This window comes from Camellia sinensis, unplaced genomic scaffold, assembly GCF_055761805.1.
Source record: "Camellia sinensis isolate YWXY unplaced genomic scaffold, ASM5576180v1 Unanchor3, whole genome shotgun sequence".
In the NCBI taxonomy this organism is placed as follows: domain Eukaryota; kingdom Viridiplantae; phylum Streptophyta; class Magnoliopsida; order Ericales; family Theaceae; genus Camellia; species Camellia sinensis.
The window spans coordinates 4982351-4997927 of record NW_028129178.1 but is presented as its reverse complement, the minus strand read 5'-3'; the positions used below and the strand labels follow the sequence as shown (position 1 = coordinate 4997927).

The following is a 15577-nucleotide window of genomic DNA, read 5'->3' as shown; positions in this document are numbered from 1 at the left end:
GTTACGATTGCGCGACTTTGTAAGGCCTCACAAGGCATGTCATTTACTTTCTCTCCAATCGATCAATTTCTTTTTCTCTCAAGATCATTTTTTTCCGAAAACTTCGAACTCATCATTTGATTTGAAGTCTATTCTCGAAGACGACAACAAAAATTCCAATGTCAAGGCCATCGATCGAGCCACTCAGACTCTATGTACATTGAAGGACTTGCAGTCCAAGAAATCAGTCTCTCTGAAACTGCGCAAAAATTTGGCATGTCTTGAGGAGTTTCGTTGCCCTTTTTTCAAGTAGCTCATGAGAGATCCTGTTATTGTCGCCTCCAGTCTGGTTAGTTCTCTTCCAATTAGGTTTTTTTTTTTTTTTTTTTTACGATTTTTTATATTTATGTATATAATAATGTATGCAGTTTCATGTGTTGCTTGATCAATTTTGAGGTCATTTTTATGGCGAATTTGGTTCTGGTTGTTGATGTATTCGATTCGGTGAAGATTTTGTTATTCCTTTTTCTCTGTTCTTGGTAAGTTAATTATTATTTTTATTATTATTATTATTATTATTATATATTTTTTTTCGTTTGTTTTGAAAAGTCTTATTTTGTTCTGATTTTGTGATAGAAGCTCTGTAGCTGGGAATGTTGAATTTATGTTTTTTGTCTGTAGCTTTTGTTCTTTTCTGTTATTGTACAAGCTTTTGTTCTAACTTTTGGCTTTTTGATTTAATATTTGTTTATGCCGTCACATCACATTAAAATGACCACAATTCCCTTACCCAACTTAGGAATTTACTTTTTTACCTATTGGGTGTGTTTGAACAATTTTTGGAAACATGAAGGGTAGTTATGTAAATTCACACATTTGCATTTTACGCCACATCCCAAATGGTTTGTTGCGTTTTGCTGCCCATGGCTTTTTTTTCTTATCCTGCAAAACGCAGCTTTTTACCACATCTTCCCAAATGGCCACAGAGATAAAAATTTCTCAAAAGGAGACTTTCTGAGGGGGGGGTTCCCACACCTCACTACAAAAAAACCAAGATTTAGTAGCGGCCAAAACTGTCGCTAAAAGCAGGAAAAAGCGTCACTAAAAACTAAAACACCTTTACCTGCGTTTGCAATAGTGGCGGCCAAACCGCCGCAATAGCCCCGTCGGCATATCCTTATAGTGACGTTTTTCGCAAACGCTGGTATAGTTATTTTTATTGCGAAGGTTGATGTAGTGGCAGTTACAAATGTCGCTATATCTTGAATTTACCAATTACTTGCTAACTTTATAGCGACGGGTCGACTGCTGCTATATCCTTCACTTTTGCGACATTTTGTAAACCGCTGCTATATTTTGACTCTATTCCATCAGTTTTACACTGTCGCTATAACCATATAATTCGTTTTGAATTTTATTTACAGCGACGGTTATTAACCACTATTGTAGGCTTTTTTTTTTTTTTTGGGGGGGGGGGATGAATAAAGTCATAAATAAAACGACAAAAAACTACAAGATACAAGGGGTATACCCTTAGGAGCAAACCAACTATACAAAGACACATAAACCAAAAAACAAAAAAAGACAATCTACACAACAAAAACCATCCTGTTCACACACCACATAAGCAAAGAGCAAATGAGGGCAAGAACAAGGCAAACAATTCCAAAAAAAAAACCTAAGAGCAACATAACCTGATTACATTGAAAAGATCCAAACAAGAAAAGGAACTAGAACAAAACCCAAAAGGCCATATTACAGGGACAATTTGATTACAAAATGATCAAAACAGACATCATAGCCCTGCTCACATTATATATCTATAACAACACTATTTTATTCTAATGGCTCAATGCTCAATAATTGTAAAAGGTAAAAGAGTCTGCATTTTCATAATCCCAAAATATCCAAAACACCTTAATTAAAAGGTTCATTACATAAGCCTGTAATACAAAAAGATCCAATGTTTCTAGCAAACTAATAGCCCACACCATAATTCAAAAGAAAAACTTGTCACATAACAATAGTACTCAAAAGTATTACTCGTGACACCATTTTATAAAGATCTCCATGAAAAATGTTCAAATCGAGAAATGACGTCCATTGTTTGATACTTCATATTATCTTATTTCCTGCAATAAAAATAATTGAATGAGTATAAGTATCATTTTCAATTTTAAAATCTATAAAGAAAATTTAGACAACAAATAATTCTCGACAAGTCTTATTTTATTTTATTTTGGTAAGTATATGGTTTACATATAAAAAAATAAAGATTACAATGAATTTGAAGATCATCAAGCCAAACATTAGTAGCAGCCACCAAATCAAGCAACCACTAGCAACATCTAAGGGTCTATTTTTAATTGTATATTACAGTTTGATACGTTGCTGATATTCAAATTTGTTCGATTTTTGCCCAATTCTCTATTTCATTGGTTTGTTTGGTATTTTTACGGATGCCAATAAAGGAAGCAAAGTAGAGAAGTCAACCTATCAAACCCCAATTTCGTCCAAACTAACTAACTAACAATTTATTGGTAAAGAAGTCATTAACAGTGGTTCTAAATTTGTGTCAATGTATGTGTATTGTAATGATGATTTACCTCGATTAGAAGGTTGCATTTCATGACTCCGAAAAGAGGATCTTTGATGTGTTCGTGGAGAAGCTTGGTCCGGAATGCCACTACATCCATCTGTCGCCTAATTTATACAATAAAATTTACATAAGTATGCATAAATTTAGAAAATGATAACATATGATAAATACATCATATAAAAGAATATGTTATATGTAGTTATACCTACAAACCACTAGAACTATGTCTCTGACTCATCAAAAATGCTACTTGCTCTTTTAAAGAGTTTATTACAGCATCTTGAGCTTGCAACTGAATACCTTGAGTTTGTAACTGATCACCTTGAGTTTTTAGTTGTTCCTTCAACTCAATTATAGTGTCTTTGTCTCTCATTCTCTCTTCATCAGAAACCATTCTTAAGTGGTCAAAATTATTGCACATGAAGCCATGCTTGGAAGGAGTAGGCCCAAATCCTAAACCTCGAACACGACCATGATGCTCTTTACCCATCACTTGAGAATAAATATCATTTGGTGACCAAGATATACGTCCACCAACATTTCCTTCGGAGCTGCTTGGTTGTGAGCTCATCAAAGCTTCTAGTTTTTCCTGTACCATAAATGGGGGGAAAAAAATAAGACGACAAAAAGCGAGAGTGATTGTTTGCCACAAACACATTAGAATTTTGAAAATGTAACTTATTAAATGGGCATACAATTTTTGTAGCTGCTGCTTCATTGACTGGTGTCCCATCTTTCCTTTTGTGAAGCGGTATATATAATTTTGCTCGATCTAGTGCAATCTTATCTTTTTGCTCCTATGTAACAATCATATCGTTTGAGAATAAATTCATAATATAATGCACTAACCAAATTCAAAATATAAAAGAAGGAATGAAGTTTGAAATACCATATCATATGCATGTTGTGCATAAGTTTTAGATCCTCCCGTATGTGCACTTGTTTGCTCTCGCCTGCTTTCCTTATTGGTTGCACTAAGTTCCTTCACTCATAAATGCATAACACTATGTTAAAAAAAAATGATATAATGACATTGTATTATTTGTTAGAAAACATACATCTATGCATACATGTCCTTCCTTTGAAAACCAATACGCGACAAGGTCAGCATAGTGCTCACGGTTAACTGTTAAAGGTGCAGTAGCTACTATCTGTGCTGCTGTCTTTGTCTCATCATAGTACTTTGCTTTTAAACTACATTTCCAATTTCTCCATTTCTCTCCCATTGACTTCAATGTTCGATGCCTAATCATATCCCTTCTCTCATCTTGAGGAATGGCAAACTTGGACTATAATTGTATGGTTTTTCATGTTATGAACATTCTTAAAATTATCAATACAATAATATAAACTAAATTTGTGCATTTCTTTGCCTAATTCTCATATTTTTACATGGAGATAATGAACCACACTAATTTCATACTTCTTACTTCTAGACGACACCTATATCCTAATATAGGAAAGGAACTTTCAGACAATCCTATCAACAATTTTCTTTACCACTGTAGTAGAATTATCACAAAATACTTGTAGTTAGAAAATTACCTCGATAATATTCCAACAATCTTCTTTATACTGATCTGGCACTTCATGCCAATTCTTGTACTTAATTGGGCATAAGTGTGGCTTCCTAGCAATGGTGCCTATGAAGCGACTGAATATACCACCCTCTGTAGAAACAGCCTGCAAATCCTTGTTGAAAGTGAGCATAATGCGTTCTTCTGGAGTCAAATTCCACACTTCAACCATACGTGTAATTCCCCGCGTGTTTCGCTTGGTCGATTCATCTATTACAATACAACAATGATATATATCATAGAAGTTAAGGGTGACTTGTAATTTGTACCTCAACTAAAAATCTAATAATGCCTCTACGTTGCATTTCTTCTTCCCTTAACCAGTCCTCATCTAAATCATCTTCAAACTGAGGGTTAACCTCTGATTCTTGAGGTTGAGGATGTGGAACATGTGATGGAGCATGTGAGGAGGGATGTGACCAACTAGGTTGTGAAGAGCCATTTGATCGACTAGGCTGTGAAGTTTCATTTGGCCGATTAAGCTGTAAAGAGGCATTTGAATGACTAGGTTGTGAAGTTCTATTTGGCCAGTCCATCTGTGGAGAGCCAATTGAGTGACTAGGTTGTGAAGTTCCACTTGGTGCGTTAAGCTGTGAAGGGTTATTTGGTTGGCTAGGCTGTGAAGAGTTATTTGACTGGCTAGGTTGTGAAGAGCCATTTGATCGCTTATTTTGGGACTCCTTCTCAAGATTGCAAGTTCTAAATCGTTTATTTGCCATATCTGCTAGATAAACAATAGATGTAATTAATCAAACACAAAGATATTAATCAAGTTAAATGAGCATTTATCATAGTATACTAAAGATATTAGAGAACATAAGCCATAGGAAAAGCTCATATACACCTCGCAAGATTATTTTCTTTTTCTACTTCTAAGGAGATTTTCTGTACACAATGCATGGAAAGAGGAACAGATCTGTTACAATGGTGGATTGGGTATAAATTTAGAATCTTGGAATGGAAAATATGGGATGTGTTTCCTTTTGCTGCACTGTGGTATTTGTGGAGGGGCAAAATGATTGTAAGTTCATTGGTTCTCAACTAAGGGTGCAGTCTCTAGTAAATGGTGTTTGATTGTCTTGGCACGGTTGTAGGGGTGAAGAAGGTGCCAATCCTGAGTCTGCTCTTGATTTTTTGGCAAAACACTGTCAGTGGGCTGTGGTGACATTAGGCCCTAATGGATGCATTGCAAAACATGGAAAAGAGGTCAGTGATATGTTATATTTGTCTCCTCTTCCATAGTTTTGGTTATTAGAAATATTAATATATAACCTAGTTATATATATAAAATCTGTGGAACTTTGAAAGGTAACTATTCCATGGAATCTTATAATAATCTCTCTTCCAAAGGCACATGTGTACCCCTTATGGAATGGATATTATAATTGGTATCATCCTAAACATTGTGAGTCTGAATTTGTTATGTAATGATCATGGCAAGTACACAAGATTAACACAAGACATTTATTCTATTTTAAGTACACAATATGCTCTCTTTTAGTATATAGTAAGTCTACAGACACATATCTAACTACAGAAACAGATCTAAGTACAGAACATTAGCACTAAAAAAGTGCACTTTTATATTTTTTTACTTTTTGGTAAGTAATGGATAGAATTTCATTACCTCTTTCAGATTGTTCGGGTTCCAGCAATTGGGGAGGCAAAGGCAATAGATGCCACTGGAGCAGAGGACCTGTTTGCAAGTGGGTGTTTTGACAGATTGGTAAAGGGGCTAAACCTAGAGGAACGCTGCAAAGTGGGCTTATGCAATGGTGGCTCTGTTATTCGGGCTCTTGGGGGTGAGGTCACACCACAGAACTGGCAATGGATGCATAAACAAATGCAGACCAAGGGCCTCACTGTCCCCAGTAGTGATGAGTGATATCTCCTGTCAAAGAGGATTTTTTTAGGGTTTGGGTAATCATTACTGCTATTGTTTCATGAGTCAATGTTATTTGGCATTAATGATAGGCCAAATCAATTAACTAACCATGAACTAATCAATATTTTCACAGACCATAAGATTTAAACACTGAAGCCAAGCAAAACTGTACACATTTTGTGCCTTTCTTCACCAATAATACTAACCATTTAGGTTCAAAGTATGAATCAAGGTGTGATCAGTAAGATAGATAAAGAGACATGCATGCGGATAAAGAACATAGCATGACAAGGTTCAACATAAGCAAATATAGCATGACAAGGTTAAACATAAGAATTTGCCTCTGTTCTGTTCATGTAAAATTGGTGAACATTGAGAAAATCCTCAAGGTACTTTAAGTGGCAAATGTGGGGCCTAACCTGGGACCAATACCTTATTTGTAAGTAATATTCCTTTTTGTGGGACCTTTTCGTCATTTAAAAAAAAAATTATAAAAACTGAGGGCTCTCTCATAGGCTCTTTTGATGTACATGGATGGCATCCCCTTGATGCTAATTAATGTAGTCATTATTTACTAAATAAATAAATAAATGGTGTAGGAATTTACATAGGCTGCAATACATGTATACAAATATGTATATGCATGTATATATATATATATTTATGTCTCGGAAGTTGTAGAAGTTCACTCTCAATTAGATCATAATTGTAACCACCAATGGTTATATTCAGAAGATGCCCAAACAAAATATGAGGTAAAGAGGGATCTGCAAATGTTAACTACACAGATCAAACCCATGCATATGATGAGAGAGAGAGAGAGAGAGAGAGAGAGACCTCAAACAAAGTTAAATCACTACCAGCAGTTATGTTCCAGACAATTCTAGTGGCCCTCTCTATGCCAATATCTAATAAAGGTGATTGAACGGCATTTAATGCAGCATCTCTTGCTCTGGACTTTCCTACACAAGAACAAATACCACAAGATAACTTAGAGAAATTTGGCCACTCATCCTATTTCATTAGACTAAAACAAAGCCAAAAGCAAAATGCAGAGAAAAAATAAAACAAAAATATATCTGTCCATACATTTTCCTTTCTTGGCTTAATTAAGGTTACTTATATTACTTTCTTCTCTTTTTTTTTCGATGCCAAAAAGCCCAGCCTATCATAATCAGACCGACCACTAAAACAGAATACATTAACTGAGCAGCCACCAACCAGTAAACAAAATTGAGCAGACCAACAAAGCTAAGCAGACCAACCACTACAAGAGACCAAACAGAGCAGACAGCAGCAAAGCAAGCCATACAGCAGCAGCAGCAGAGATTCACCATAGTAGCAAAAACCTCTATTGCATTGAGATTTCATCAGCAAAAACAGTACTCAATTAGTACTCTATCACCCCAAAGCCAAAGGCCATCACTACAACATTGCACTCAGCAGCACCAAGGATCACCACTAAACATATCAGGACAGCACTCAACAAACCAGTACTCACCTCAGTAGCAAAGAAACCTCTATTGCATACAGCAGCAAATAATCACCATGAAGCACCATCCAGCAGTAGCAGAGGTTCACCACAATAGCAAAGAAACCAGCAGTAGACAACTAAGGAAACAGAACTGGTGCCTTAAAGACCAGCAGTAGACAACTAAGGAAACAGAACCAGCAACCTAAACCACAAGCTAAGAACTCTGCAGCCTGATGGTAATGCACACTCAAAACTGGTGCCTAATATTCCAGCAGAAACAGCAGCCTTATCCACACTAGCAGACTTCTACCTTACAAACCAGCACCTGAACTGGTTCCTTGAAAACCAGCCCAGAACTGAAACACAACAAACCTGCTACTAGCAGACTAGAAGCACCAATGCAAACTTAGAACTCTGCAGCCTGAAGCTAATGCACACCCAAACTGGGGCCTAGTATTCCAGTAGAAACAGCAGCCGTACCACACTAGCAGTCTTCTACCTTACAAACCAGCACCCGAACTGTTGCCTTGAAAACCATCCCAGAAGCATACCACAATAACTCGGATCTCACACCAGACCACAATAACACAGATCAAACAACACAGGGACAGATCAGAAAGAAACAGAAATTAGCTAGACAGTAACCTTAGCCAAGGCAGACTAAAACTTGTTGAAGATGATGTACAATGTCATTGACTGAGTTACTTATATTACTTAATTCAGATAAGTATTCAGTGCTACCTTCAACATATTTAATTTCTTATAGGAATTCATAATATTAAAATTTAAAACCTTAGAAAAGCATTTAAAAAAAAAAGGATCGTAATTAAAATCTAGCCACTGAAGAACACAATAAAAAATTGATTTGGCCTATCATTAATGCCTTAAAAATCCCTAGGGATAGTTTGAGCACAATAATTTGACTAGAATTTTGAGCAGGCTGAATGTAATCATATCAAAATCGAACAGTACATAGTTCAGGTTAGGCAAGCACAGCACCAGCATTATGGTGCAAATGCCCAGAGGCAACACATTAAACTGCTCTGTAAGAAAGAGGCTCCAACACATCCACATCATCCCAAGTGTTGTTAGTAAACTCCTTAGTTCATTAAACATCACATGACACAATAATAGTACTACATTCAGACAGGTGCGGACATACATGACTATACTCACCTCTCTTAGACGAATGCAGACTTCTTTCTTCTCAAGATATGATATACCTAGATTCGCCAACTAAAAGTTAAAACCAGAGAGAGCAAAAAAACATATTGTCAAGATGCTGATTTGACAGTCCAAGTTTTTAATAGCTATATTTAACAACAAACATTAAAATAAAAAACACGGGTTGCCATACATATATGAAACTAAGAAATTTGAAATTTATATTCAAAACCAAATCATGTTTCAAAGATTAACATGAGAATAAATAAATTAAAATCAAACTAGTTGAACTCAATAGCTAGACATCCTCATCTAAATCATCTTGATCGATCAGTTGGTTATCAAGTGGAAGTGGTATATTGATTGTCGTTCCATCAGTATCATTTCTAGCCCAATTGAGGTTTTCATTCGCATCCACATGAGTGTCTTCAACTATCATATTATACGGCTCGTTATCATAGTAATTGTCAACATCACCATCACCCAATTTAGTAGTACCAACATCAAACACATCCCTCGCTTTTGTTTTAACAACAACCAACCAATTTTCATGCCTTACATCTCCCACATAATAAACTTGTGTTGCTTGAGATGACAACACAAATGGTTCATCATTTAACCGTTCTCCAGTATGTATCAAATGTGAAAAATTTACAAGGTTAAAACCATATTCATCTATCTTGTAGCCTCTACTTGTGTTCACATCAGCCCAATTGCATTTGAATAGTACATATTTCAACTTGTCAAAATAATTCAGCTCAATGATATCAAATAAAACACCATAATACATGGTGCCTCCTTCAGTGGCCACACAAACCCCACTATTCTGAGTTTTCTTCGTCTCCTCGTAATTTTTAATTCGGAACTTAAAACCATTAACAACATATCGTTTGAATCGTCTAGCTAGAGTGTTTGGGCCTTGGGCAAGCCATTTGATTTCATCAGTAAGTTGTTGCTTTCTTGTGTCATCCATAGCTACAACCTGATATATTATAGAATCCATTAAAATGATTACATTAATCTCTATGCTAAAAATTATATATGATAATAGTATTATTTAATAGCTACATACTTACATATGATCGAAACCACTCACAAAACTTTTCCATATGCATCTTATTAAGAACTTCATCAGTTAGACGACGCGGACGACTTTGTCTCTTTATATGCTCCTTGTGTTCTCTGTATGTTTATTCCTAACTTGTGTTACTATTGCAAGTATTAAAATGGGAAACTCAAACTTATTTATATACCATAACTCATAAATATTGCTTACATCCGATATGGTTGAATTTCATCATTGTTAAATAGCACATAACGATGTGCTTGTATCCATGACTTTTGATCAAGTTCGATATTCATTATTGCCCTTGTAGAATCTTCCACATTTCTTAAGGGTCGATTGAATACAGTTTCAATAGATTCCAAATACCGCGAACAAAATATTAAACACTCTTCAGCTATGTATCCTTCTGCAATAGAGCCCTCTGGATGGGCTTTATTACGAACATAAGATTTTAGTCGTTGGAGATACCTACATGAAAAACAGCATGATTATAGATCGACTAAATTGGATGTCATTGTGATGTGGATTAAAAACACAAATGGATACAAGTTGTCACACCTAACCTCTCAATGGGATACATCCATCTATAGTGAACTGGGCCAGCAATTTTAGCCTCAGTGGCCAAATGGACGACTAAATGCACCATAACAGTAAAAAAGGAGGGAGGGAAGATTCTCTCCAAATTGCATAAATTCAATACAATTCGAGATGCAAGTCGGTCAAGCTCTTCCACTTGCAAGACTTTGGAACATATTTCCCTAAAGAAACAAGATAACTCAATTAGAGGTGAAGCGACTTTTTTTGGTAATGTTCCTCGTAATGCGATAGGAAGAAGTTGCTGCATCAAAATATGACCATCATGACTCTTCAAACCTATAATCTTACGCTGTCTAAGTTGAATACAACGTGAAACATTTGAAGCATAACCATCTGGGACTTTTACCCCTTTCAAAACTTTCAAGAAGTCATCTTTCTCTTTTAAAATCATTGAGAAGCAAGCTGGAGGCAAATATGTCTTATTGGAACTGATCTTTTGTGGGTGAAGTTCACGTCTTATACCCATCTCTTGTAAGTCAAGACGTGCCTTCAAGTTATCCTTTGTCTTCCCATCTAAATTCAACAATGTTCCATATACATTATCAATCACATTTTTCTCTATATGCATCACATCAAGATTGTGACGCAATTTTTGATTTGCCCAATATGACAATGTAAAAAATATACTTCTTTTCTTCCATGGTTGTGTCTCATCACCATCCGCTTGTTTCTTTCTTTTTTTGTTTTTTTCATTTGCCTTTGTCTTCCCAAATTTGTAATCAAGCTCTTCTGTTTGCATCATGATCTCAAAGCCAGATAGTAAATCAGGAGCTGATTCTATTTCTTGTTTGCCATCAAATGATGCTCTATCTTTACGAAATCTATGATCTTTATCCAAGAAACGCCTATGGCCCATAAAACAATATTTCCCTCCACGTTTTAACCATCGAGAATGAGTCTCATAATTACAAGAAGGACATGCAAGAGCACCCTTGGTATTCCAACCAGACAAATCACCATATGCGGGAAAGTCATTTATAGTCCACATTAGAGCTGCATGCATTTGAAAGTTCTCTTTGGAAGATATATCATAAGTTTGTACTCCAACATCCCATAATTCCTTCAATTCTTCAACTAAAGGCTGCATATACACATCTATGTCATTCGAAGGGGAGCTCGGACCAGGAATAAGCAATGATAAGATGAAAGAAGATCTTTTCATGCACATCAATGGAGGCAAATTATATGGGACCAATATGACTGGCCATATACTATAACTAGTACTCATATTCCCATAAGGGTTAAATCCATCTGCTGCCAACCCCAACCTGACATTGCGGGAGTCAAAGGAAAAATCTACATATTGAGAGTCGAATGTTTTCCAAGTCATAGAATCGGCAGGATGCCTCATTATGCCATCATTTGTACGACCTTCAGCATGTCATTCCATATAAGCAGCTGTTTTTTAAGACATGAACAACCTCTGCAATCGAGGCTTCAAGGGAAACCACCGTAAAACCTTTGCAGCCTTTTTCTTTCTCATTTTAGATGAAGTACTCATATTATGCTGCAAATCATTCTCATCTGTTGCCCACATTGAAGCACCACAATGACACACTTCATCATTTGCATGTTCCTTCCAAAATAACATACAATCATTAGGACAAGCGTGAATCTTTTCATAACCGAGACCTAAATCCTTAATAATCTTCTTGGCATCATAAGAGGCTTTCGGCAAATTTGCATCTGAAGGAAGCATATCTCTCAAAATTTGAAGCAACATTGTGAATGAGTGGTTGCTCCATCCATTAAGACATTTCAAGTGATACAGATGCACAATTGCTGACAACTTGCTAAAATTCTTGCACCCTTCATACAAAGGCTTCTCAGCATCTTTCAGTAAGTCGTAAAATTTTTGTGCCTCTTCATTAGGATCTTCTTGAGGTCGTTGCATGTTTGGACCTTGATCAGATGGTTCTAGTAAATTACTTTCTTCTGCATATTCATCTATATTTTGGGTGTGCATGGGAAACACGTCCCGCAACATGTCACGTATATCACCATACTCAGGTCGTATTTCTTCATGGCTTTGACTAGTTATACTAGAAGTCGTTGCAGACATAATTTCCCCATGAAGATACCAACAATTATAACCCGGACTAATTCCATAGGATACCAAGTGATCATGTACAACTTCTAAAGTCAACATGTATGAATTCACACATCTCATACATGGACATGAAATTGTTCCATCATTAGATACATTGTGAGAAGCAAACTCTAAAAATTCTTTAATCCCTTGCATATAATCTCTTGACAATCTACTCTTCTTCATCCAACTCTTATCCATTGATAATTAACTAAATTGAAGTACCACGAAACAAAATGAAAAGTTAAATATATTATATAAAGAGTTATCTATACTAATATAAAAAAGCACTACACAATTTAGTGTAGGTACACATAATTGAATTATTTGTATATGACTTTTCATGTATATCTTTTCCTAAAATTGAACTATTTTATATTTGATACGTTTCATTTTTTTTTATTTGTTTTCTTCAATTTCATTTTCACAATTTATGTAGCATTTTAATTTTTATGAGTTATGATTTTTTTTACCCCGTCGACTCCATTTGATGGAACATAAGGCTTAGTTTGGTTTGGTTATGATTTTTTGCTGTCTTTCACGTGCACATGCAAATACATAATGAAAGTTTGGTTGTTGAAGGTTACGAAAAATCTCTTGTACAATTCATTATATGGTTTAAACTCCATGATTAAATTTAAGTATTACATAATAGATAAGAAAAATCTCTAATATAATACACTATTTCTAAGAAAATACTACAATTCTACCTTAGTACATAAATTTTTTATGAATTAAAGGGAAAACAATAACATTGAAAAAGTAATCTATGCTAAACTTGTGGCACATCGATTGGTGTCCAGATTAGGGATTCAGCTTTTATTTGAGTAATAATAACATGCAGCATTCTACTCACGTAATGTATACAATGTACACGTATAGTTTTTTTAGTATCTGTGTTTCATAGTTAATAATGTGTCAAGAAAACAATCAGCTGCAAAGCTAAAGCTATTAGCGAATGGGTCCAACAATATATATCAAACTCTCAAAGAACTTCAAGTACTGCATACATAGTTCATTTCTAATCTCGCTCTTTTTTCGTCAGTTAATTCACATTCTTTTACAGCACCATTTATGCGTGTGACAAGTAACACCAAAGTAAATGATAATAAGCAGACACTGATGTGAAAGAGAACTGTATAGGAATAGATGACATCAACATCATCAAGTTCTAGACACTAAACAGAAACAACTTAACTTGTAATATTAAATGTTTAGCACAACCAATATCAACAAAATTAATTCACAAGAAAGTCACTAATTAAGTGCTTCCCCTCCCAAAAAATTAATATTTTTTGTTCGCAGATACATGAAACGAAGAAGTAATAAGCCAATAAACAATTAACATTATCCTCAAAAACTAACATTCCAATCCTGCAGCAACAGATTCCAACACTAATTTCAATCAAAGCTTACAACATAGCAGAGATTCACAGCTCAAGATGGCATAAATAACATACCATAGTGCAAAAATAGTTACCGACCGTGGTAAAATAAAATGACATCTTCGGAAGAAATCAAAAAGCTGCCCAAGTCTCCCAAATGGATAACTCTCAAATAGCCTAATGGATAACTCTCAAACAATGAAACCTAGTTGTGCCACCAGTACACTAGGAGCAGCCCCATTGCACATTTGAATGTACCCAAAGCATCAATGACAGCAGACCAGTGCAGAACAGCAAAAGCCAACCACAAGCCACAACCCCCTTACTATTAACACTACCTCCCACCCTTACAGTCATGCATAACAGAGTTTAACACACAGAGTTGAGAAGCCAAGAATTCAGACCAGTTGCAGGACACACCCGAAAGCATAATACCCATTATGCACACCAGAAAGCACACTAGAAAAAATTTGAATATTTGTATTGTTTGAATATAAATTTTCAAACAAAAATAAAATATTTGACTATAAACTTCAAAACAAAAATAAACTACAAAACAAAAATGAATAGTGTCTGCAAATTTTCTGTGATGTGCATCCCAGAATTTTTTTCCCCCTGATTTGAGTAAAATTTCCCCCTATTATGCCAGCTCACAAATAAGAGTGCCTTGGTGACAGAAAGAAATATGGTTCTAAGGGATTGTTTGGCTTAGCTAAAAAGTCACAAAAAAAAAAATCATAAAATCATAAAAAAGGTCAAAAATTCCTTCCATTCTCTCTACTATTTGCATGTTTTTGTATAGAAGTCAAAATCATTCCCAAACACTAATTTTTTCACCTCATATTTTAACTAAATAGGCACTAAAAAGTTGATTTCCAAACAGACCATAATTTCTATGACCAATTATTGCAAGTGCTTGAAGAACTAAAAGTGGTTATGCAATATATCCATCAGGACATGACAAGCCGTAGCACCCACAAAACATTCCTAACCTCAAGAAGACAAAAGCTGAACTTAATATTTATATGTTAATGGAAACATCTAGTGGGTTCACTTTCTCAAATAATAATATAAGGAGATATATGTACATGAGTATCATTTATGCCACCATTGTTGTTCCAGAAAGAAAACTCTTTGTGCAAAATTGTAACTTTTTTTGTTTGAGAAAAACAGTGGTTTTGGCTGCTATAAGTTATTCCATGTTAAGTGCTTCTACAAACTCTCTGTTGCAGTTGACTTAGTGGTGATGCATTCTCCTGAATATTCTCTTTTTTATCATTCTTAATTTTATTTCCTTTTTCTTTTTTCTTGGTTTATTTTTCCCCTTGACTCTCCTTAATGGAGGTAATTAAATGGGATAATCTCCCAAGGTGTTATAGTGATTGGGTTGATCTCTATGGCCCGTTAATCTCAATCTTTGAATTTTTGTTGAACATACTACTAGTTAATCTCAATCTTCTTCAAATTTTCATTGAACATACTATAGATGAACTGATTATCAACATATAGTGTTAGCATTTTATATTTAAAAGTTCTCTAATATCATACGCATCTATTTAATAGATATATAACAACAACCATGGGAATTCCCCAAAAGAGATAGTCAAGGGATGTCCTCTGGGCTCATTGCTTCCCAAAGGGGCTAGTCAAGGGATGTCCTTTGGGTTCATTGCCCCTTGTAGATTTCTGATGTGTGACTCAGCACATGGAAATCCAAGTCGGGGTCAGTACATACATATATTGAATACCAACAATTTTTTTT

The 15577-nt window shown here is 35.3% G+C and overlaps 1 protein-coding gene and 3 long non-coding RNA genes across 4 annotated transcripts; all 4 read right to left on the bottom strand.

The window, feature by feature from the left end:
• Positions 1 to 1845: 1845 nt before the first annotated feature.
• Positions 1846 to 2683, bottom strand: LOC145816140 (uncharacterized). The gene is made up of 2 exons (XR_014358561.1): positions 2586 to 2683; positions 1846 to 2111 (listed from the first exon to the last, which is right to left on the bottom strand). It is a non-coding gene; the product is annotated as an uncharacterized LOC145816140 (long non-coding RNA).
• A 100-nt stretch (positions 2684 to 2783) lies between these two features.
• LOC145816139 (uncharacterized) lies at positions 2784 to 3582 on the bottom strand. The gene is made up of 3 exons (XR_014358560.1): positions 3468 to 3582; positions 3274 to 3375; positions 2784 to 3167 (listed from the first exon to the last, which is right to left on the bottom strand). It is a non-coding gene; the product is annotated as an uncharacterized LOC145816139 (long non-coding RNA).
• A 175-nt stretch (positions 3583 to 3757) lies between these two features.
• On the bottom strand, positions 3758 to 4365 carry LOC145816138 (uncharacterized). Its single transcript, XR_014358559.1, has 2 exons — positions 4124 to 4365; positions 3758 to 3867 (listed from the first exon to the last, which is right to left on the bottom strand). It is a non-coding gene; the product is annotated as an uncharacterized LOC145816138 (long non-coding RNA).
• Positions 4366 to 6768: 2403 nt separating this feature from the next.
• On the bottom strand, positions 6769 to 12631 carry LOC145816058 (uncharacterized). Its single transcript, XM_082912306.1, has 9 exons — positions 11763 to 12631; positions 10308 to 11609; positions 9955 to 10212; positions 9755 to 9860; positions 8983 to 9660; positions 8691 to 8750; positions 7834 to 7900; positions 6878 to 7002; positions 6769 to 6807 (listed from the first exon to the last, which is right to left on the bottom strand). The coding sequence occupies exons 1-9, from the start codon at positions 12629 to 12631 to the stop codon at positions 6769 to 6771; spliced, it is 3504 nt and encodes a 1167-aa protein (XP_082768432.1).
• Between the last annotated feature and the right edge of the window lie 2946 nt (positions 12632 to 15577).